This window comes from Rhinoraja longicauda, chromosome 5, assembly GCF_053455715.1.
Source record: "Rhinoraja longicauda isolate Sanriku21f chromosome 5, sRhiLon1.1, whole genome shotgun sequence".
Classification (NCBI taxonomy): domain Eukaryota; kingdom Metazoa; phylum Chordata; class Chondrichthyes; order Rajiformes; family Arhynchobatidae; genus Rhinoraja; species Rhinoraja longicauda.
This window is the reverse complement of record NC_135957.1, coordinates 15,780,686-15,804,031: the sequence shown is the minus strand read 5'-3', so window position 1 is coordinate 15,804,031 and position 23,346 is coordinate 15,780,686. Positions and strand designations below refer to the sequence as shown.

The following is a 23,346-nucleotide window of genomic DNA, read 5'->3' as shown; positions in this document are numbered from 1 at the left end:
CCTCTCTCCCTTTTCTCTCCCTTTTCTCTCCCTTTTCTCTCCCTTTTCTCGATCTGTCTCGATCTGTCTCCATCACAGGGGACAGCCTATGCACTGTCAACTACAAACCCACTGATTACCTCCTTGAGTACACCCCCTCCCGCACATTGGCAAAGGAATGGAAGAATAGAGAAACAAAATGCATAAAAGCCACAAATTTCATTTTGTATCCAGGATTAAACTTTTTGAACTTCATTAAAGATCGCAGGGGTAAAAATAAATTTAGGTTTGTGAAAAGATCCTTGTTGAATTAAATGATTCCTTTGTGTGACAATGGGGGTAAATAACTTTGTAGCAGTGGAATATTGAACTTCATTGAGGCAATTAATTCAGTGCATCTAGTACTGAAAAGCTTGTTGGGAAATATTCAACTGGCATATATTCAGAATTTCAGTCGATTGACAAATTTGTTGGCAGATTGGAGTAATGTAACTGGGACTCCAGTGTGGGACATGTTAATAAAACATAAATCTTCAACTGCGTCACCAGCACAATTGTTAGATTTACACAGTATATGAAAATTGATTAAACTAATTACATTCATCTGAAACATTAACTTCCTCCTTATTTAGATGCTGCCTGGCCTTAATTTTTTCCAGTATTTTTTATTCTTCTTCCCTCATCCTACCACACAAGTCCAGCCGGTCCCCCATTAGATTCCTTTAGCTTCTGCATCACCACATCCCCTCATCTTTATACCAGCGATGCCCCCCTCCATTTTGTCCCGACCATCCCTTTGCCCAGCAGATGCTACTCGATCCACTAAGTTTTTTCCAACAGTTGGGGTTGTTGTAGAAGATTCTTCACTGGTTTTATTCTGAAACTAATTTATTTCCCTCTAAGTTCATAGTACTTCTACCTGCCTTGGACGTTGGTTTGATTAGACCAATTCCCAAGGATTTCGCCGCTGTCGAGAGCAAAGATAGAGAGAGAGAGAGAGAGAGAGAGAGAGAGAGAGAGAGCAGGGGCGAGCTTCCGGGTGGGCGGTTGCCCAGCGACCTCAAGTGACGGAACTTCCGGCCTTCCCTTCCTCTTTGTCTGGCGCGGCGCGGAGCAGCGGGCGCCATTTTGAGCTTCCTTGTCGTCGAGTGAGGTACACGATCATCTCGCTGCTAACATGACGGACGAGGGAAAGTTGTTTGTCGGGGGCCTCAACGTCGACACAGACGAGCAGGTCCTGGAAGAGCAGTTTTCCAAGTACGGGCAGATCACCGAGGTGCGGGTCATTAAGGACCGAGAGTCCGGTGGATCGCGTGGTTTCGGCTTTATCACTTTCGATAACCCGGAGGATGCCAAAGACGCGCTGCAGGCCATGAACGGCAAAACCATAGATGGCCACCAGATCCGAGTGGGCCAGGCCGAGAAGAAATCAGGAGGCAGTCGCAGCGGTTACGGCCGCAGCGGCGGAGGCGGTGGCAGCAGTTACGGCAACCGCAGGAGCGGCAGGGGCAACTACTGGGATAGCGAGAGGAGCAGCTATGGCGGCGGCGGTCGGTACGAACAGCCGCAGCGCGACAGCTATTCGAGTGGGTACCGGAATCAGGGCAGTGGCAATTACAGCAGCTTCGGAAATCGCCCTTACCGGGACTATGACTGAAGGGCGAGAATCGACCGTTTGTGCCGGATTCCCGTCGACGCCGCCCAGCGCGGCTCCTGGAGTCGCAGAAAGCCGATGTGAATGAATTTGATTTGCCTGTTATGTTAAAATGCTAGAAACCCAGTTTGACCATTGTCTTGATTAATCTTGTTACCTGTTGTTTGTTCTGGGGTCTTCCTTAAGTTGGGCTTTCGACTTTCGGCTTGCCATGTGGTTTTCTGTGATAATTTTTTTTACCCGACCCACGGAGCCTCTGTTTCATTGGGACGATGTGTTGGCGATTTAAATTGCCCGAGTCTCCTTCCGTGAGCTTCTTTTGGAATTTGTCGAAACGTTTCGCTTTCTGGTGAGCTCTTTCCACAATTCCATGCGGCGCAAAGAACGAAATCGGGCGGAAAAGCCTTTTTAACTCCCACTTCCTGACCACTTTATCCGATTGCCATCTTTAAGATCTCAATGCGGATCGCTCGAATTTCTTTTGATCAATCGACCGATTTTCTTCACTTAATTATCTCGTAATGAAGATTGAACACATTTTTTTCTAAAAAAAAAAGCTAACCATCCCGCATTTTAACCGTTAATGCCTTTAAATATCTTCTCTTGGACCAGTAAAATGGAACCCGTAGAAATCATTCATTTGAGCGGGAAACATTGTCTGTTGCCAACAGTATACCCGAGTGCTGAGTCACTTATCTCTAAAACATAATGAGAAAATCAACTACAGAGCAGCTCTTCTGTCGTACACCTTGTCACAGGCCTCTTGGAAAGCAAACTGATCGTGATCTTTTTATTTTGAAACATTTATTGAAAACTGTATACATTTAAAATTTCATTTACCATTGTTGTACTTTCATCGGCTGGTAAGCCCCTTTTGGACATCAAATTGCCACTTGGGAGACCAATCTTTGCCAGTGGATGTATCTGAATAAAGTAGCTTCAGGCATTCTATTGACTTGTCTTTGTTATAAACCATTCATATTCACTCCAAGGAGATGAATCTGAAGATTATCCTTTCATGCTAAACGTGTAACCTGTCGTGGTTATTTCATTTCTATTTCTGAATGATGTCAATGCTGGAGATTTGAAGATTGTGGTCAACAAAAGGAAGAATTAAGGTAAATTGAATGTTAATTTTTTGTTTGTTTAGATATTGTGTAAATCCCTTTTTGATTACAGGATACTTGGCTTACAAAGGTGTTTGTCGGGTTACTTCCAGCCTCTTAAAGCCATGTTCCTAAGATTGCACAATGTGTGTTGGGATTATTTCAGTATGTGGAAGGGATAAAAGGTCATATGAGCTATAACCTCATTCACATGGTGCAAGGTGCAGTCATTAATTCTGGACAGTGTATGTAGACAATTGAGCTAGGTCCATCTCCTTTTCTCCACGCTGCAAAATCTAACGTTCCACATACCCCATTTTAAACATCACAATTTTGCTTCCACAAGTATCCAATCCGCCATATTTGGATTGCTTTCAACACCCGGTGGAAACATTTAGCTGTTTTCATGTTGGTTTTGTAAATCATTATTCCATCTCCTACTTCTACCCCCCCCCCCCCCCATTATGTCATTAGTGTGTATATTTCATGAATTTAAATTTCCTCTGTTCCTTTTCATAGAAAGGCAGCCTAGTTTTTCCATGTGGTTCAAATGGTAAGACCTGATAACAATTTGGTAGAGAATGCAGCACAGATTGATCAAATATGTCAAAATTTAAGTCCAGAATTCTCCAATGGCTTTTGCCACTGTTTTGCAGATGGTTTAATGCGACTTCCTTGCCTGCTTTCTGGCACAAAGCCTAATTTTGATGGCTAAAGGTGACAAAATGGCAAATTGGGATAAAGAAATAGTGTTAGGCAACTGATCATATGTGGATTGTTTTTTGTTTATAAAACAATTATCTGATCCTAATTTGGTTTCAACATTGTAGACAGGTTGTGAGACAAAGATAATTGGAAAAAATCATTTGGTTGAGGTCAGCTTAGATCAGCCAAAATCACATGATATGGCGGGACAGACTTGAGCAGCCTGGTAGCCGGGGGAACAGTGAACTACAAATTGGTAAAGAATTCTTGTGACACCAGATTGCATTTGATGCAAATTTCTCAATTCCATTGAATGTGAAGACTAGTGGGGGGAGGAGAGAAGTGCAGGAAATAGTGAATGGTTGTGTTCTCAAATATGGTAGAGGGGAAACTAAATTGAGAAAGGAAAATCTCTCTGAAGCACAGTTCTGACAGTGCTTTTGTCATCAGACACATCTGAGTGTTTATTAATGTAAGATTTTCAGCCACTGCTGAGTTCTGCATCTCAATTCCAATGTTTTCTTTGTTAGCATATTGCCCGCACCCCTAAATGGCATTTTCATCACCTGTTTGAGTTGGGTTGAGTTTTTTTCCATATGTATGGGTATAGTGACGTCCAAGTACAATGCAAATCTTGCAGCAACATCATAGATACAAATCCATCACTGATTTTCTAGCACCCATGGTTCCCGAGTCTATATGGGTTATCTGTTTTGCTAGTCCAACTGCCTAAGCCACCGAGGAACTGAGATACCAGCCGCTAAGTTGGTTGTGGGAATTAATCTGCTGGCTCTGTCCAGGCGGCAGGGGTCAAATTTGACCTACCGATTGCTATGGATGTCCCCATCAGGTTGAGATCAGCTACCTTTCCCAGGCTAGGTGCCACATTTCAGGGGGTGGGGCAAATGGGGTTTCAAGTGTGCTCTAGTGATTTTTCTCCAGATTAAAGAAGGTTGTCGGAAGATCAGTAGTGTGTCTGTACTTGAGTTCAGACAACAGAAAAATATACATGAATTACACAATTTCAAAAAGGGAAGCTCTGCAAAAAAAGGTCTAATGCAAAACTCATTTAGAAAAAAACAAGTCCATGTTAGTCCAAGAAGTGAACAGTTATGTTCAGTTATTTCCTGGTCCATCGCAGGTACTGTCCTTCCTGTCATGGAAAGGATCTATTGGAGGCGTTGCCTCAAAATGGCAGCCAACATTAAAGATGCACACCACCCTGGCCATGCTGTCATTTTGCTGCTACCATCGGGAAGAAGGTACAAGGAGCCTGAAAATTGTGACATCCAGATTCAGGACTGCTTCTTCCCAGCAACTCAAGCTTTGGACCACTAACTACTTCTTCACAAATTAATCTTCTACACACTGTATTTTTGGTTGCACTGATTGGTTTTGCACTTATGGTTATCAAGTATTACTGTTATTAATTTATTGCAATATATATTTGTTATGTTATTGGGCTTGTTAACCTACAGAAAAATAATTTCACTGCTCCATTATCAGTTGGTATATATGACAATTGAGGTAGGATTAAGATTGTGTAAGTTGGTTAGTTGTTGGAAAGTAGCATATCTTGAATGATGGGACTTCAGGCATCTGTACTTTTTCCCTGATAGTAGCATTGAGATGGAGAGAGAGGATCCTTGATGACATGCTGCCACCTTGAGGTACTGTATTATGTAGTTACTTTAGAGAGGGAGGGAGGAGCTGTGTTCTTGGTTGATCTAGCTGAAGAGATGCATCGTGGCCTGGTATGATCGCGATGCATCACTCGCTAAAATCTGTTGCGCTGCTGTGTATGGGAATTGCCATACCAGGTCACGATACACCTCTTCATTCCTTCCCTGTCCATATATTTAAAACACGTTTTCTCACTTTTTAAGTTATGATGACAGGTCATTCATTGTCTTAAAGTTTTTCTATGGATATTGCCTGGCCTGTTTCTCTTTTGGATTTCTAACAGTGCACATTTGCAAAGGGCAACTTGTGCAGTTTTGTAGTCATTGGGGACCCTTCAGTAAACAGACTTTTGTCTGGATGAACTGACTTTTTCCTCCTTGATTCATTCAATGCCTTTTAGGTTCACATCAACTGCATCAGTTTATAAAAAAAGTATGTCAAATTGGTGTGATTTTTAATTTGCCTCGCTCTGGTCAATCGACACTTGGCTAAGCGAGTGCTAAATTTTGTCCGTCATAGTTGGTGTGAAAACAGGTCATTTGGCCCAACTTACCCACCAACATGTCCTACCTGCCTGCGTTTGGCCCATATCCCACTAAACCTGGCCTATCCATGTATCTGTAATTGTTTCTTATACGCTGTAATAGGCCCTGCCTCAACTACCTCCTCTGGCAGCTCGTTGCAGACACTCGCCATGCTTTGTGTGGAAAATGTTACCTCAGATTCCGATTAAATCTTTCCCTCTTCACCTTAAACCTATATCCACTGGTTCCCGATTCCACTATTCTGGGCAAGAGACTGTGTCCACCTGATCAATTCCTCTCATAAAGTTGTACACCTCTATAAGATCACCCCTCATTCTCCTGTGCTCCAAGGAAGTTCCAGGCTGCTCAATCTCTCTATTGCTCAGACCCTCAAATCCTGGCAGCATCCTTGTAAATCTTCTCTGTGCCCTTTCCAACTTGGCAACATATTTTCTGTGATATGGTGCCCAGAACTGAACACAATACTCTAAATACAGCCTCACCAATGTCTTGTATAACTGCAACATGACCTCCCAACTTCGTTACTCAATATTTTAACTGATGATGTGTGCCAAAGGCCTTTTTGACAACCTTATCTACCTGTGGCACCACCTTCAAGGAACAATGCCCCTGGATCCCTCTGTTCTATAACACTTCCCGGAACCCTACCATTCACTGTGTAGGTCATGCCCATGTCAGACTTTCCAAAATACATTACCTCGCATCTCTGTCTTAAATTCCATCTTCGCTATTGGCAATATCACCCACTTTTATATCATTTACAAACTTGCTAATCTTGCCATGTATGTTCTCATCTAAATCATTGATATAGATAACAAACCGTAACAAGCCTAGTACTGAACCCTGAGGCACACTGCTAGTCACAGGCCTCCAGTTCGAGAAGCAACCTTACACCATTACCCTCCACTTCCTTCCATGAAGCCAATTTTCTATCCGTTCATCTATCTCTCCTTTGATCCCGTTCCTCAGTCCTCTCCATGGTAAAGACGGAGAAATACTGAGGACCTTGCCGATCTCATGTAGCTTCACACATAGTTAACGGCTTTGATTCCAGAGGGGTCCCACTCTAGTTACCTTTTTCCCCTTTATGTACTTGGGATTATCCTTAATGCCATCTGCTAGAGCCATCTTCTGTCCCCTTTTTTGCCCTTCTGATTTCCTTTTTTAGTTTGCTACTTTAGTTTGATCCCAGCTGCCTATACCCTTGCCAGGCTGCCTCCTTACTCAAAGCCTCAAATTCCCTCATCATCCAAGCCCTGACTATTGCTTCTAGAACATTTGTCATTTCTGGGTTAAACTTATTTTTGGTGCAAAGGGCAACTTGTGCAGTTTTGTAGTCATTGGGTACCCTTCAGTTTTGTCCCATCAGCAATCAATGATACAGCTCATCTGGACCATATGAACTATCCACTTAAAATGTGGCTGGTCTTTGCAGTATCTCTTATCATTCTTTAACCCATTTAGAATCTTAGTTGCATCTTCCTTTGAGACTTTTCCTGATAAAGTCTTACCATAAATATGTATTAATACTTCAATCATGCTCTTCCATTCAAGGTAAATTTCCTGTTAATGTTTGGAATTCTCTTGAATTCTTCAATATTTACTGCTAAACATCTCGTGCTCTCAACAGCTTGTTTCCTTTTTTAAACCTATCCTCAACTTTCCATAGTTCACCTGGTCCTTGGCATTCAATCTGAATGGGCTGAATTTGCCCCTCCCTCTCTCTTCCCAAGAGTCATTTAACCGCTGGAAACCATTACATTTTTTCAGTGAGATTTTAAAAATGTATTTGATTAACAGAAATCTATCAAATCCAAATTTAAAGTTGACAATTAAGTGATAGGAGTAGAATTATGCCATTCGACCCATCAAGTCTACTCCATTCAATCATGGCTGATCTATCTCTTCCTCCTAACCCCATTCTCCTGTCTTCTCCCCATAACTTCTGACACCTATACTAATCGACAATCTATGCCTTAAAAATATCCACTGGCTTGGCCTCCAGCCTTCTGTGGCAAAGAATTCCACAGATTCACCCTCTGACTAAATAAATTTCTCCTCAGCTCCTTAAAAAACATCCTTTAATTCTATGGCTTCCAGTCATAGACTCTCCCACTAGTAGAACATTCACTCCATCCAAGCCTTTAACTAGTCAATGTTTCAATGAGGTCCCCCCTCATTCTTCCAAAGTCCAGTGAGTACAGGCCCAGTGCTGACAAATGCTCATCATAGGTTAACCTACTCATTCCTGGGATCATTATTGTAAACCTCCTCTGGACCCTCTCCAGAACCAGAAGATCCTTCCTCAGATATGATGCCCAAAATTGCTCACAATATTCCAAATGCGGCCTTATAGAGCCTCAGCATTACATCTCTGGTTTTGTATATAAGCCCTCTTGAAATAATACTAGCATTGAGTTTGCTTTCTTTACTACCGACTTGACTTGCAGATTAATGTTTTGGGAATCCTGCACCTGCACACCTAAGTCCCTTTGCACCTCCGATTTAGAAAATAGTCTACGCCTTTATTCCTACTACCAAAATGCACGACTCCACACTTTGCTGAACTATATTCCATCTGCCATGTCTCTGCCCTCTCCCAACCTGTCCAAGTCCTTCTGCAGAGTCCCTGCTTTCTCTACACTACCTGCTCCTCCACCTATCTTCATATTATCCATAAACGTAGACAAAGCCTTCAATCCCCTCGTCCAAATCGTTACTATATAACGTGAAGAGTAGCTGCCCCAGCACTGACCCCTGAGGAACTCCGCTACTTGTAGCCAAGCAGAAAAAGCCCCCTTTATTGCCACTCTGCCTTCTGTCATCGAGCCAATCTGCAATCCATGCTAGTATCTGTCCTTTGATATCATCGGCTCTCGTCTTCCTTAGCCGCCTCACGTGTGGCACCTTGTCAAAGGCTTTCTGAATATCTAAGTAAACAACATCTACTGACTCTCCTTTGTCCTGCTATTTACTTCAAAGAATTCCAGCAAATTTGTCAAGCAAGAACTACCCCTTACAAAGCCATGCTGACTTTGGGCTTTTTTTATATCATGAAACTCAGTACTCCATTACCTCATCCTTTATAATCGACTCCAAAATCTTACCAACCACTAAAGTCAAACTAACCAGCCTATAGATCCCACTATTCTGCTTTGCCCTCTTCTTGTGCAGCGAGGGTAATATTGGCAATTTTGCAATCATCTGGGACCACTCATGTCTAGGAATTTTTGAAATATCACCATCAATGCCTCCACAATCTCTAAAGCCACCTTTTTCAGAACCCATGGGTGCAGTCCATCCGGTCTAAGTGACTTATCCACCTTCAGCCCTTTCAGCTTCCCAAGCACCTTCTCCCTAATAATAGCCGCTCCCCTGACTCTTGAATTTCAGGCACGTTGCTGGTGTCTTCCACTGTGAAGACTGATGAAAAAGGTTATTCAACTCTGTAATTTCTTTATTTCCCATTATCACTTCTCGCATAATTCTTCAGCAGTCCAATCTCTAATTTAGTTTTAATTATAGATTACCAGACCAGTGGAAGCATGTTTTTCTATCGTGTCTATGTAAAATTGAAACTGCAAAACATCCCTGGTTTATGTAATATTTGATTATAATTTAACCTTTATGCTTAGTTTCCAGCCTTCAATTAAATGTTGACAAATGGGCATTAATTAAATGTTCCTCTGCTGCTTGGGTCAGTTCCTCAGAGCCTCTAAGAATATCTTTCTCAGGTGATCTAATGGGAGTTTTATGTAGTTGTAGAACATCTCCTATCTTGTATTCTGGTTTTCTTGTACATAATACCCAGCGCAGATTTTGATTAGCCTTGTTAATTATTTCATGAGGTGTTGATGTATTTTAATGCAAGCCTGCAGTCTTTTAGGGCCTATTTAGGTTTTCACCATTTGTAAAGTGTGGTTCCATTTTTGGATGCATGGTAATAACACCATGTTTGTGTACAAGATAGCATTTACCTTGGTTTTGACCATTCTCTTAACTCTCTGATTCTTCTGCTGGTATCTACTTTGCTTACCGTGTTCAAATAAAATTAAAATGTAGCTGGCTTTGATTTTTCACTTAACTGATTCGAGTAATCCAAACTTTCCTTTCAATTATATTAACTCCCTTTGTGCTGCACTATTGCTGAGCAGTGTTTACAGGCACTTCTTGATAGGTGACCTTGTGACATAGGATTCCAAAGATTTGCCAGCTTCTGAGTGAAAATATTTTTCTTAAAACTGAATGGATGGTTATTTATTCAATAATTATAATCCCCGGTTCTGGAGCTTTAATTCAAGAGTCATAGAGAGCTTGACAAGGTCACTGTCGAGGTCTAAGACTTTTGTAGGTTTGAACAAATCAGTCACCCCAGAATGATTATTTTTGCACCTATCCTTGGGAAGGCAAAACAAATCACTGCAATTGATGGAAATTGTAGTCCAAATGTGTTCTTTATTCAAAGTGCTGTAGTAGCAGCGAGAAGAGACATGGCCCTATGGTAGCAGCGAGAAGAGACATGGCTCTGATGGTGGAGATACTTCATAGATACTAGTTTCTTAAGGCAACACCTCATACAGATGATGTCTGTAATGGTGGGGATAGACTGGGCTGTATCCACCACTCTGCTGTCTTGCATTCCTGTGCAATTGAATTACTTTTGCAAGCCATTATGCAACTAATCAGGATACTTTCTACAGTGCACCTGTAGAGATTTGAGTATTTGATGACATGCTGAATTCCTGTTTCTGATTAGTTCTCTCGTTTTTATATTGAGCAAGAGGTTGTTGTAGCATCACTCAACCAGTGATTTGGTCAACTGGAGCCACATTTACAGATGGCATTGCAGCCGTGTTTAGCTGCAGTCACGGGTGTAAAGAGAGTGGATAGAGCAGGGGGCTAAGTATTCAGTCTTGAGATGCATCTGTCTTGATGTCTCGATCTGGTTCAGCAATTGTACATTGGCTAGAAGGCGTGGGGGGGGGGATTGAATGTCCTCACACTTAAGTCTTGCCTCAAGGCCGCCCTGAAGCTTCCACGAACTGTGCTTGTGTTCCAGAGGTTTGAGTATGCTAGTGTGATTGCTAATAAATTTAAATGGCTTAAAAGCCCGTTTTTTTACTGCTGCAGTTCTCGCTGCCGGTTTCGAGTTTAAATCAGACCTTAAATCTGTTTCTTTCCACAAGTGCTTCTTGACCTGGGTATTTTCAGTTTTTTAGTTCAGAATCACGATTGTTTAATTATCATATGCACTGATATTAGAACAAGAAATTCTTGTTTGCTGCTGCTCTTTACAGGCACAGTAATGCAATAAATTATTATGCATTTATACAATGTGGGGAATAAAAAGTTGGGAGAGAGGAGACCACAAGCAAATCATGATTTTGAAACGGATTATTGAGGCAGCTAGGTTTCACAGCAATCTCGTGGACATTTCCACTGTAGAAAATGATCCATGCTGTCTATGCCTCTCAAAATTTTATATACTTCTGTCAAATCTCCCCTCAACCTCTTGACGTTCCAGAAAAAAACTCCTAATTCTATCTAACCTCTCCCTGTAGCTGAAAACCTCAAATCCAGGCTGTATCTGCTGAACCTCCTGCATCTTCTCCAAAGCCTCCATATCTTTCCCCTAACTCCTATAGAGCTGCATCATGGCTTCCTTGTATTCAATGAAGGTATGCATACTAGAAAACTTTATTTATCGCCTCTTTCTGCTAGTGCTTCCCCGCCCCCAGAGTTGTGGATGGAACTTTCGCCTGTGCCTCCTGTAATGTCCACCCCACCACACCATATTTTGCCAGCTTCAATGCATGCACCACCAGTCAAAAGTCTCTTGAGCCAAAGCCTTAGCACTTGCCTCAATAAAACCTTTTAAACCAACATCTTGGCATTTACCCTCAACAAAGCACTTCACCTCAAACCGTGTTTATCAAAAATGGAATCTAGTTCACAGGCAGAAATATTGGTCAGGATAAATTATTTAATTCCTCGGACATTGTATTTACACTTTGTGTAGGTGGTTGCTGATGTGAAACTGATTAGAGTAGAAATTAGTCTTTGGTTGCTTGATGGAACTGCAGTTAATTTCCATTAACTTAATTGGGAATATAAATAGACGGTGCTGTATCTTCAAAGCTCAACCTCGGCAACTGAACATGAGAGCCACATCTTGCACTACCATGGACTTTTCTATTCGTGTATTTTTGCATCAATTACTTATTTTTTGAATAGTAATTTTCTCCTCACTGTCGTGGACAATTTGTACAATTTATAGAAATGCTTGTAATGCTACTGTAATGGCAAGTTGCAGGTTGAGTTTGTGAAAGAGTGAGGGTCTGATTGACAACAGAGAGCAGAACATTACAGCAAAAAAATATGTTGACCAAACCCATGGTATATTTCCAGCCTTTTCTCTTCATTTTTGATAAAACGTTCAGTACAAAAACATCCTTTTGTGGCGGATCAGGCCACTACACTTTGGTTATTGTTCTGAAAGCAATTGGAAATGATAATTGATTTTAAAGATTAACAACCCCCCCCCCCCCCCTCCCATTCAGTCAAGTAATAAGTAATATTGTTTTGTAGCTTTCTGAAGGAAATCACAGCTGGCTTTGGGTTGAGCTGGCTGACAATCTGGATCACACAGATGCCACGGGGGTTGAGGTCCCCAACAGAAACACTTGGTAAGTCTATTTAAATCATTTATTGATATTGGTTTATTATTGCCATGTGTACTGAGATACAGTGAAAAGCTTTGTTTGCATGCTATCTAATTACATAATATATACAAGTAAAATCAAACCATACACAAGCACAACAGGTAGTACAAAGAGACAGTCAAGAATATAGTATTATAGCATTATAGGGTTACAGTTACAGGAAGAAATGTGCAACGTTTGCCATGAGGTTTGTTGGTCGATCGGGACTGCACCCTATCTTATGGGAGGACCATTCATTCGTCTGATTACAACGAAGAAGCTGTTCCTCAATCTAGTGGTGCATGCTTTGAAGCTTTTGCATCTTCTGCCTTACGAGAAGGAATAATCGAGGTGAAAGGACCTTGATTTCCCAATGCAGTGTGAATGCACCAGGACTTTACAAGATATTTCATTCGTTCAATTTGCCATTGTATCATATTTTGGATATTGTTAGTCTCAATTATTGATAAAGTATTTCACATGCACATTTTCACAAAAGTAATTTGAGTGAAATGCAAGGAATAGATTATAATATAGTCACCTTGTAGCCAGAGCTTTTAGTAACTACAAATTTTTGATTTTAAGATGAATAGTTCATATGAAATTTTCTCACTGATGAAGTAATGGTTGCTAGCTCGGGAATGCATCAATATATATTTTAATCGGCATGCATCACAAAGGGGGTGAAATTTGTTTCATTTGTACAATGTTCCAAGTTGGAATAAGAATTCATTACATAGAAATAAGGAGGAGGCCATTCGGCCCTTTGAGCCAGCATCGCCATTCATTGTGATCATGGCTGATCATCCACAATCAGTAACCTGTGCCCAACCTCTCCCCATATCCCTTGATTCCACTAGCCCCCAGTGTGTTCATTGTGTTCAAGCTCTGAGCTTGGCTTGTATCGTCATTGTACAGATGAGTGTAGTTTGATTTGGCATAATACCACAAGAGAGGGAATATAACATTGCAAAGATTAGTGGGAAGTTAAAGGATTGGGAAGCTTTTTTTTAAAAAAACTACAGAAGGTAACTAAAAATGCAACACGGGGAGAAAATATGAACTATGAAAGTAAACTAGCCAAGAATATAAGAGAATAGCAAAAGTTTCTTCAGATATATAAAGAGTAAGAAAGAGACAAGAATGGACATTGGACCACTGGAAAATTATGCTAGAGAAAATGGGGAATAAAGAAATGATAGATGAATTGAATACGTTTTTTACCTCAAGAGAGTCAGGGGATGGAAAGTTACTGGAGTGGCTATTACTAAGAAGCTGCTTGGGAAATTGAAAGGTCTGAAAGTGGATAAGTCACCTGGACCGGATCAACTGCACCCTGGGGTCCTGAAAGAGGTGACTTCAGAGATTATGGAGGTATAAGTAGTGATCTTTCAAGAATCACTAGAGTCAGGAGTGGTTCCAGACGATTGGAAATTTGCTAATATTACTCCCCAGATCAAGAAGGGAGTGAAGCAGAAGAATGGAAACTATAGACTGGTGAACCTGATTTCAGTAATGGTAAGATTTTAGAGTCCATTATAAAGGAAGAGGTTTCTGAGTACTTAGGAGCTCATGGTTGGCTGCCAGTGACTAGCAATGTTCCGCAGGGGTCGGTGCTGGGGCCGCTACACTTCATGTTGTATATCAATGATTTGGATGAGGGAATTGAAGGCTTTGTGGCCAAATTTGCAGATAATAAGGTGATGGTTGGAGGGGCAGATAGTGTAGAGAAAGCAGGAACATGCAGAAGGACTTGGACAGAATGAGCGAGTGGGCAAAAAAGTGGTAGTTGGAATATATCGTAGCAAAGTGTGGAGTCATGCATTTTGGTAGTAGGAATAAAGGTGTAGACTTGTTTTCTAAATGGGGAGAAAATTCAGAACTGGGAGGTGCAAAGGGAGTGGTGGTACAGGATTGCCAAATAGTTAACTTGCATCGTTTAAAAAAAGGTTAGCTGTGCTAGCATTTATTTTGAGAGAAGTTTTGAATATAGAATATAAAAACAGGGATGTAATGCTGATCCCTTATAAGGCACTGGTCAGACTGTATTTGGAGTATTGTGAGTGGTTTTGAGCCTCATATCTGAGGAAGAATCTGCTGGCGTTGAAGTGGGAAGATAGATTGCAGAATATAGTTCTCGGCATCGGTGGCTGCACAGTGGTGCAGCAGTACAGTTGCTGCCTTACAGCACTTACAGCGCCAAAGACCCGGGTTCGATCCCAACTATGGGGGCTGTCTGTATGGAGTTTGTACGTTCTCTCTATGACCGTGTGGGTTTTCTCCAAGATCTTCAGTTTCCTCCCACACTCCAAAGACGTACAGGTTTGTAGGTTAATTGGCTTGATATACAGTAAGTGTAAATTGTCCTTTGTATGTAGGTAGGGTCGGTGTGGACTCGGTGGGCCGAACGGCCTGTTTCCGTGCTGAATCTCTAAACTAAACATTGTAACGCGTTGTAGTGTAACAGAGAATTGAAAAAGTATGCTAGCTTACAGAAGGTCTGTTCAGAAACCTTATTACTGAGGGAAAGAGGCTGTTGCTGAATCTGGTGGTGCATGCTTTCAAGCTTCTGTACAATCTGCCGGAATGCAGCAGGGACAAGAAGGAATGACGGGTGGAACAAGTCTTTGATTATGTTAGCTGCTTTTCTGAAGCAGCATGAAGTGTACGTGTAGTCAATGGTGGGACGTCTGGTCTGTGTATTGGGATCTGAATTCCCAATTTCTTTTTGTTAATACATCAAAGGTGATTTACTAGACCAATAGCTGCAATGAGTAGATTGTCTTGTGTGCAAAGGATGGACTGGTCTTACTTGTACCTGCTGGTGTTTAGAAGGATGAGGGGAGATTTGGTCAAAATGTGGAAGATTCTTAGGAATCATGGTAGGGTGAATGTGGAGAAAATGAATCCCCGTGCACAAGAATCTTAAAGTAAAGTTGCTGTTTGAAAATAAGGTGTCAGGATTTTTTTCCTTACTAAGATTGTCAATCTTTGCCTCGTTCCAATTCCAAACTAAATTTAGTAGTGCCCGTCCGTTGTTGGGTTTGCTGCTTGATGGTTAACGTATATAAATTCAATATAGCAATTATCTATCCTTTATACACAGACCCAAATAAAATTTGTATTATCCTCCATGATCACTTCCATAGTCTTATGTCATTTATCAGATATTTGCCCACAAATCTACTCCTGTGCTATGTTCATAACATCAAATTGTTACACCTGTCAGTGCATTCAGCTCATCTATCTTATACAAATTTTCACAATTACATATTTACTATTAAGCACAAACATGCTTTCTCTATCCATTTTCAAATCTTTGTCCAATCCTCAAGTATCGAACCAAATTTGTGCCTTCCCGTTCTGCTTTTCTCCTTTTGAATACTCAGCATATCATCTGCCAACAAGAAAATTAGAAAACATCTGTTGTGAAAAGAAAAATATCACAGGGCGTCTGTTTCTCCTGCCGTTTGTAAACTTCCAATCTGATTTTATCCACTGCCATAGTACCAAAATGGCATCAGAAGTTACAAATGAAATCTTGTTGGATGGTCCATGGGAGTCCTCCCCCCCCTACCCCTCCCCCCTCCCTTCCCCTCCTCCCTCCCTCCCACTTCCCTCCCCCCCACTCCCCTCCCGGTTACAATGGAAACCCTACGAGGACGGGCCCAAAGGGCACACTTGTGCTACCTGTCATTTGAACTATCTATTCCACACTTTGCTACTGTTTTTCACCTCTTGATTGTTTCAGTAAGAAACTTAGCATGAAGAGCGCAGCATCACATCCAACTTGGCACATTACAGCATTCTGCCAAAACACTGAATTAAACTATTTCAAATTACCAACCATTCTTGTCTTGCCTCACATTTCCAGCATTCAGTCTTTCATCCTTGTCATTGAGTCAAACAGCTTTAGTGCACAGTAACAGACCATTCAGCCTACCTTATCCATGCTGACCAAGTTGGCATATTGGGCTGTTCCTATTTGGCCCATATCCCTCTAAACCCTATCCATATATCTATCTTTTACAAGTTGTAAATTCGATCTGTTTCTACAGCTTCTTCTGGCAGATTATTCCTGATGAGGGCTACCTCAAATGAAAGTTTCCCAGGATCCTTACCCAAGAAGGTAACACCTCCCCTTTCCCACCCTCTTGCCTGTGCCCCACCCGGCGTTATACCCATTTCTCCCACTATTCCCCCATCTCCACTTTGCTTCCTCCTGTCCCCTTCCACCAGATCCCTTACTCTGGCTTCACATTTTACACCTCATCTCTTCTTATATTTCACCCATTTGTCTACTTTTTAAGCTTAAACTTTGTCCACCCATCTGCCAATCAAGCCCCCTCTCACCTGTATCCACCTTTCACTTGCCACGCTTAGGCCCACCTCCACCCCTTTCCAACTTTCCCCATTACTGCAATAAGGGTCCCGACCCAAAATGTTGCCTATCCATGTCCTCCAGCGATGCTGTCTGACCCGCTGAGTTACTCTAGCACTGTTTTTCTTATAAATCAGCGTCTGCTGCATCCTGATGATTCTCCTCTGCAGTCTCTCTGGTGCAATCATTCCTTCCTTTAGTTGTGGTACCCACATACAGTACTCCAGATATATTGGTCTATATGAAGTTTTACATACTTGTACCACAACTCCATGCTCTTATATTTAATGACTTGGGTAATGACAGCAAGTATCCCTTGTGAGATGGTATTGGCAGATAAGATAAAAGATAATCTACCAATATATGTGCAAATGAGTAAATAGGGAGATAATAGTGCTCCTCAAAGATCAACAAAGTCACGTGTGGATGTCAGGAGATGGGCAAGGTCCTAAACAAATATTTCTCATCTGCATTTACGATGGAGAAAGACAATAGGTTTGGAACTCAGGGAAGTTAGTGATGTATTGAAGAGTACACATTACAGAAATGGAGTCTATATTATCATTGACAGACATGGAGTGCCAGAAGACTGGGTCGCTTATGCTGTGCTTTTATTTTTAGAAAGACTGGAAAAATGCAGGCCAGTGAGCTTAACATCAACGTTAGGTACATGAGAGATTATGAGAAACAGGATCTACATGTATTTGGAAAGGCAGGGAATGATTAGGTATAGTCACCATGGCTTTGTATCTCACCAATTTGACTGAATGTTTTGAAGAGGAGACCTAGACGCTTACCTCGGGCAGCATGATAGGCATTGTCTACATATACCTCAAGGCCTTTGACAAGGTACCACATGGTAGGCTGGACTGGAAGGTTAAACAAGATCCAATCCAGAGTGAGCTTGCCATCTGAATAATTGACTTGATGGTAGGAGACAGGGTGGTGGTCGAGGGTTGTTTTTCAGACTGAAGGACTACAAGTGATGTGCTACCCGGATCTGTGCGCCGTTCACAGTTATTTATATTAACTATTTGTAGGGGAATGCAAGTTTACAGACTTGAATTGGTGTTTAATGGACATTAAAGAAAGTTATCTGAGATTACAATGCGATCTTGAACAACTGGGCCAATGGACCGAGGAATGGCAGATGGAGTTTAACTCAGAAAAATACAAAATGTTGACAAATCAGGGCAGGATAACCCGTAGTCAGGATCAAACCCAGGTCAATGGCGCTGTAAGGCGGCAACTCTACCTCTGCTGCCCCAATTTTAAAAATATGAAAAATGATCAATGCACATTTTGAAAAATCCATGAGTCTTTTCTATAAAGCAAAGATATAAGGGAAATATTCTGAAAGAATTGCTAGTTCATCTTCTTGTTACATCAATAAATCTTGTTTTTTGAGCTCCCTCTTCCAACCATTTTCTCTACTCACTATTCACTCTTATTCTTTCATGGAAAATTGGCATTTATTTTGAATCTGCTTCCTGACATCTGATATCTAGAACAGCATATCTCCCTACTAATTTTAACCAATACTAGACTGAGGTGGACCCGTTGAGTCCAAATCTCTCCTGCAGACCTCTCCTGGCGCAACCCTCGCCCAACTGACGATTCTGCGGGCCCAGCAACGCTCTCCAACTGACTTAAGCCGGTTGCCAGGCGGGGAGTGTCTCCCAGGGCCGTCGGCGGGCGAGGGGGGACAGGGAAGGGGAGAGGGAGCCACTTACCTCGGCCTCGTGCCGCCAGCGCTGCAGTCAGAGTGAGCCATGAACCCAAAGCCTCTCCTGCATAGCAACATCACCTCCCCAACCCACCCCTACTGCCCTCTCCCCCCTCCCCAAAGCAAAGTCAGGCAACATCATTAGTGCAATGCTGATATCTACCACTTTGATGTCCTTCAGAATATTCTTGACCGGACTTTGCTGGCTTTACCTTGCACTAAATTTTATACCCTTGTATATTAATACACTGAAAATGGATTGATTGTAATTGTGTATTGTCTTTCTGCTGACTGGTTAGCGCGCAACAAAAAGCTTTTCACTGTACCTCGGTACATGTGACAATAAACTAAACTGAACTGAACCTGGATAAGTATATGGATAGGAAAGGTTTGGTGGGATGTAGGCCAGATGCAGGCAAGTGTGACCAGTTTGGTTAGGCACTTTGTTCGGCATGGACGAGGTAGGCCAAAGGGCCTGTTTCTGTACTATATGACTATTAATTGTGTATTTGTAATGTCTGCATCATGCACAAAAGCTTTTCTATTCACTTTTTGGGGATCTGGACTTCACTGGCAAAGTAAGAATTTATTGTCCTTCCCGAATTCACTTTGAGGAGATGGTGAGCTACCTTTGTGAATTTCTAGTCTTTTGTTGTGAAGACACAATGCTGTTAGGGACGGAGTTTCACGGATTAGACTGATTTGTCCGGAATGGTATCAACGTGAGTGGTGTTACAGTTACAATCATGGGGAATGAGAGGGAATCGGAGGGAATATTCAGTCTCTGGTTTGCTTTTTTTAATTGGGTTTCATTTCTGTTCAGAGGTGATTCCCAGAATGTTGGTGTACAACCATAGGTAATGCCATCTGATGTCTAGGATAGGTGGTTAGACTCTCGTAGGTTGCCAATATGCGGCACATTCATAGCCAAATTATTTGCCATTTTTCAACTTATCCTGTATCATCAGTATTGTTGATTTGGCTGTGCTAAGAAAGTATGAATGGAATTAATCCTTGTGCAATTATAATTGAGGAATATTCCCCCTTCTGGTCTGACAAAGCAAGGTCATTGATATAGCAGCTGAAAATAGCTGGCATGAAACATGTGTCCTCAAGAACCTCTATTGTTATGTCCTGATTCCCAACAACCACCTTGGTTTAAATTATAGCTCCAATCAGTGTTTTCTCTGATGCCCATAGACTTAAGTTTTACCAGAGGTCCTTGATGCTAGTCAAATGTTATTTTGATGTCAAGGGCATTCATATCTCACCTTTTAAAATGTAGCTAATTTGTCTTTTAAAAGCTGCAATAAAGTGTAGTTAATATTTCTGGCAAGAAGCTAGTGTGTTTGAATGTCATTTTACATATAATTCACAGCTGCTATGGTTTGTGGTTATGCAGTTTAGCTGAATGGCTGAGCAGATGAGATGGGGGAATGGCTTATATTTTTATGCTCACGATTTGTATTTGAGATTCGCAAAAAATCCTTTTATTTTTAATCTTTCATGAGAAATTTACCGTTTAAAGAGGTTCGGGAAGGATTTAAGTAACTGGACATGGAGTGGAAAATGGCAGCTTTCACGTGGCTTTCAGTGAGAAATCACGACTAATGCTATCAGTTGGGAGACCAGACACAAATCTACCCCTCAACTCTAGATCAATTTGACTGCGCCTGTGGCATCTACTCAGTGTGTAGCTTTTTCTCAACTTGTTACAGCAGGCGGTGTAAACCACGCTGTTAATGATTTCAGGAGCCATGTTTGAATCAGCGAACAGGTGGATAAACTTTTATTTAAATGTAGATGCACATAAACCGTTATCTAGGACTGCAATACAGATTATTGTTAAAATTTGAAACAGGCTATGGAGAGGGGTGCCGGTACGCCGACTATTTTGCTGTTTAAACCGTCGGTTGGGCTTTGCGACAGTGGAAAGCCGCCGTTGGGGAGGAACAAAAGGCCGCTGAGCTAAGAGCTGCGAGCGGCCAGCGGCCAAGATGGCGGCGGGCGGGATCGGGCTGCAGCCGGCGGAAAGCGGCTGGACTCGCGCTGCTGCGGCCCAAGACCGCCCCCTTGCCGCGCCAATTGGTCAGTGCCGGCAGCGCCTGGCCAATGGGGTATCGGCATGGGAGAGGGTTGGGCGGAGCGAGCGCGTTTTAGTAAAGCGGCGCGGCGGCGAGAACCGGAGTCGAGCAGCAGCAGCCGCCGAGCTAACAGCAGAGGGAAGACAGGCCGCGCACATCTAACATGGCTGATGAAGGAAAGTTATTCATCGGCGGCCTCAATTTTGAGACGGACGAGCAGGCCCTGGAAGAGGTGTTCTGCAAGTACGGGCAGATCTCCGAGGTCCGCGTCATCAAAGACCGAGATACCCACACGTCCCGAGGTTTCGGCTTCATCACCTTCGAGAACCCGGGCGATGCCCGCGACGCCATGCAGGCCATGAACGGCAAGTCTCTGGACGGCCGCGCCATCCGGGTGGATCACGCCGAGAAAAAATCGGGCGGTGGTGGTGGAGGCGGCGGCTACGGTGGACGAAGCTACGGCCGCGGCGGCGGCAGCGGCGGCGGGCGCGGCGGAGGCTACGGCTACCGGCAGTACGACACGAGGGGGGACTACTACCGCGGCGAAGGCTACTCTCGGGCCCGAGGCGGCACCTACCAAGGCCGCAACACGTACCAATGACCGGAGCTGTGTGCCCGGCCTCGTCTCCGAGGCCCCATTTCCTCTCCTTAGTCATTCCCCTGCAGGGGGGGAGGAGCGGGGAGGCGGAGGGCCCCCGTCCACGAGTCCCGTTAGATAAAGGCCACTTTTCCCCCTCCCTCCCTTGCTCTGACGGACTGCCCTCGGCGGCGCCCTCCCTCTCTCTCCCTCCTCCGCCCCACCCCTCCCCTTTGTTCGTCGCGAAGTTTTATGGTTTAAAATTATCACCCGGTTTGTAACTTAAAAGGCATTTTTTTTTACTTTGGATCGAGCGGGCGGAGGCCGGCGGTGGGTTGGGTGGGCGCAGTGATCCTGCGGCTCGCAGCCGCCGGGTCTCTCCCGATGCTGAAAATTCGTCGTTTGAGAAGCAAACTCGCGCTCTCTCACCCCGGGCGCGGGGTGGGAGGGCGGCTCCTTTAATTTTGGGCAACTTGTTTTGACGGAAAGCTGAACACACGTTTTGTACGAAACTGTCTTTGCAAAAAGTGAGAATATTAAAAAGTGGAATTGAACCGTTGTCTGCAAAGTGCTTTTGTTTCGGAGGTTTAGGTAACGGGGAACATGGCCGCTATTCCACGCGGGATGTAACGGACCTGCCCCGTTTGCTGGCGGGCGGGACTGACGTCGCCCCGACACAACGTTGGGCGCCACGTGGAGCGGGGACGGACGGGACCCGGGTCGGGCTCCGGCCTCGTTGGCGCCCTCCCGCGGCTGGACCACGTTCCGGCTGTAGGGGTTGCTGCATAGGTGACACTGCGGCGGGGCTGCATCAATGCTGCTGCCCACGTGCGGAGCCCCCTGCCCATCCGGGTGGTCCCCGCCCTCTTCGCAGGGACTGGCGCCCCCCTCCACCTTTTTAACCGATCACGTATTGTGTTCAATTGCCGTGGTGCGGGAGCTGTTTCGCCTGCGCTTCACTGCGGCACTTGGCGCTCGGGTGGAGGGGAGGAGCCGATCGTGGCGGCCGCCTCGCTACTTTGCAGAATGCGCCTGCGATCGGCCAGTTATTTCATCTGCTTGATGGCGCTAACTCGCCTGCATGGTGCTTCCAACCCGTCTGCGCATGACGTTTAACCGCGACATGCTGGCCTGCGGGGACGGTCTTGATAATGTTGCCGACATTTTATGGGGCTCTTTGGATAAAATATGTGATTAGATTGCAAATTCCGTCGAATGTTGACGAGTGCCTTTTCTGCAATTTGTCAATGCGGACTCTTGGGTCCGCGTGAGATGGCCGCTGCTGCATTTTAATCACCTATTTAAATGTCGGTTCTTGTGCGACGGGGAAACCCCAATTCCTCCTAGAAAAATCAGATTTTCAGGCAGGGAATGAAGCTATATCGACCATTGTAGACGGATGGGGATCAGTTAAATTAACATGGTCGACACAAACGTTTTGTGCTTGTATTATGTAAATGCTATGGAAGCTCTGCATGTTAAAATCATTCGTAATTCAGGGGTATTTCAGTGATTGTATTCCAGGATGCATAATCTTAAATATGTAGTCATATTTTTTGGATTATTCCCGTTTTCTGGGTTTAGCATCCAATTTAAAAAAAATAAAATCTGGTTTCATGAAGTGCCTTTCACAACATTACCTTTTGCAGCCATTGAAATTTGATTTTTTTCCAGCCTGTGAAGAAACCTAATCTATGAATGAAGCAACCAGATGAACTTGAATTGGGGTATAATTAAGTGATACCTATAGAAGGTTTATGGTAAAACTATCATATTGAATGCACCCTAATATTCCAGCTCAATCAAAATTTGCAGAGTTAAACGGCACAGAAACAAGTTATTGGGCCTGATTTGCTCTTCCACTAGCAGCTGTTTTGATATCCCCACAACTCTGAAAGGATGGCCTTCATGTTAATAGGATCATAATGCCAGTCGATGCCCATCAACCATTCCTCAGTCTCCCAAAATCCCTCCATACAATCATCCCTCAGTCTCCTACACTGCAGAGGAAAAAATCCCATACTATCTAGTTTCCATTCAATTCAGACCTCCGTGGACACAAAATGCTGGAGTAACAGCAGGACAGGCAGCATGTCTAGCGATAAGGAATGGGTGACGTTTCGGGTCAAGGTCCTTCAAACTGAAGAAGGATCTCGACCTGAAATGTTACCTGTTCCTTGTCTTCCGAATTACTCCAGCATTTTG

At 43.3% G+C, this 23,346-nt stretch overlaps 1 protein-coding gene across 1 annotated transcript; it reads left to right on the top strand.

Moving 5' to 3' along the window:
* The first annotated feature begins 1,072 nt into the window (after positions 1–1,072).
* Positions 1,073–21,695, top strand: LOC144593847 (uncharacterized). Its single transcript, XM_078399965.1, has 4 exons — positions 1,073–1,633; positions 13,829–13,891; positions 20,410–20,597; positions 20,694–21,695. The coding sequence occupies exons 1-4, from the start codon at positions 1,157–1,159 to the stop codon at positions 21,163–21,165; spliced, it is 1,200 nt and encodes a 399-aa protein (XP_078256091.1). The 5' UTR covers positions 1,073–1,156; the 3' UTR covers positions 21,166–21,695.
* Positions 21,696–23,346: the final 1,651 nt, after the last annotated feature.

Bases quoted from the DNA above. Each gene is read 5' to 3' on its own strand.
- LOC144593847 (XM_078399965.1), top strand. From the start codon at position 1,157: ATGACGGACGAGGGAAAGTTGTTTGTCGGGGGCCTCAACGTCGACACA. The intron at 13,892-20,409 runs GTAAGATTTTAG...GCTTTGCGACAG, and splicing joins TGAACCTGATTTCAGTAATG to TGGAAAGCCGCCGTTGGGGA. The intron at 20,598-20,693 runs GTATCGGCATGG...GCCGCCGAGCTA, and splicing joins GGCAGCGCCTGGCCAATGGG to ACAGCAGAGGGAAGACAGGC.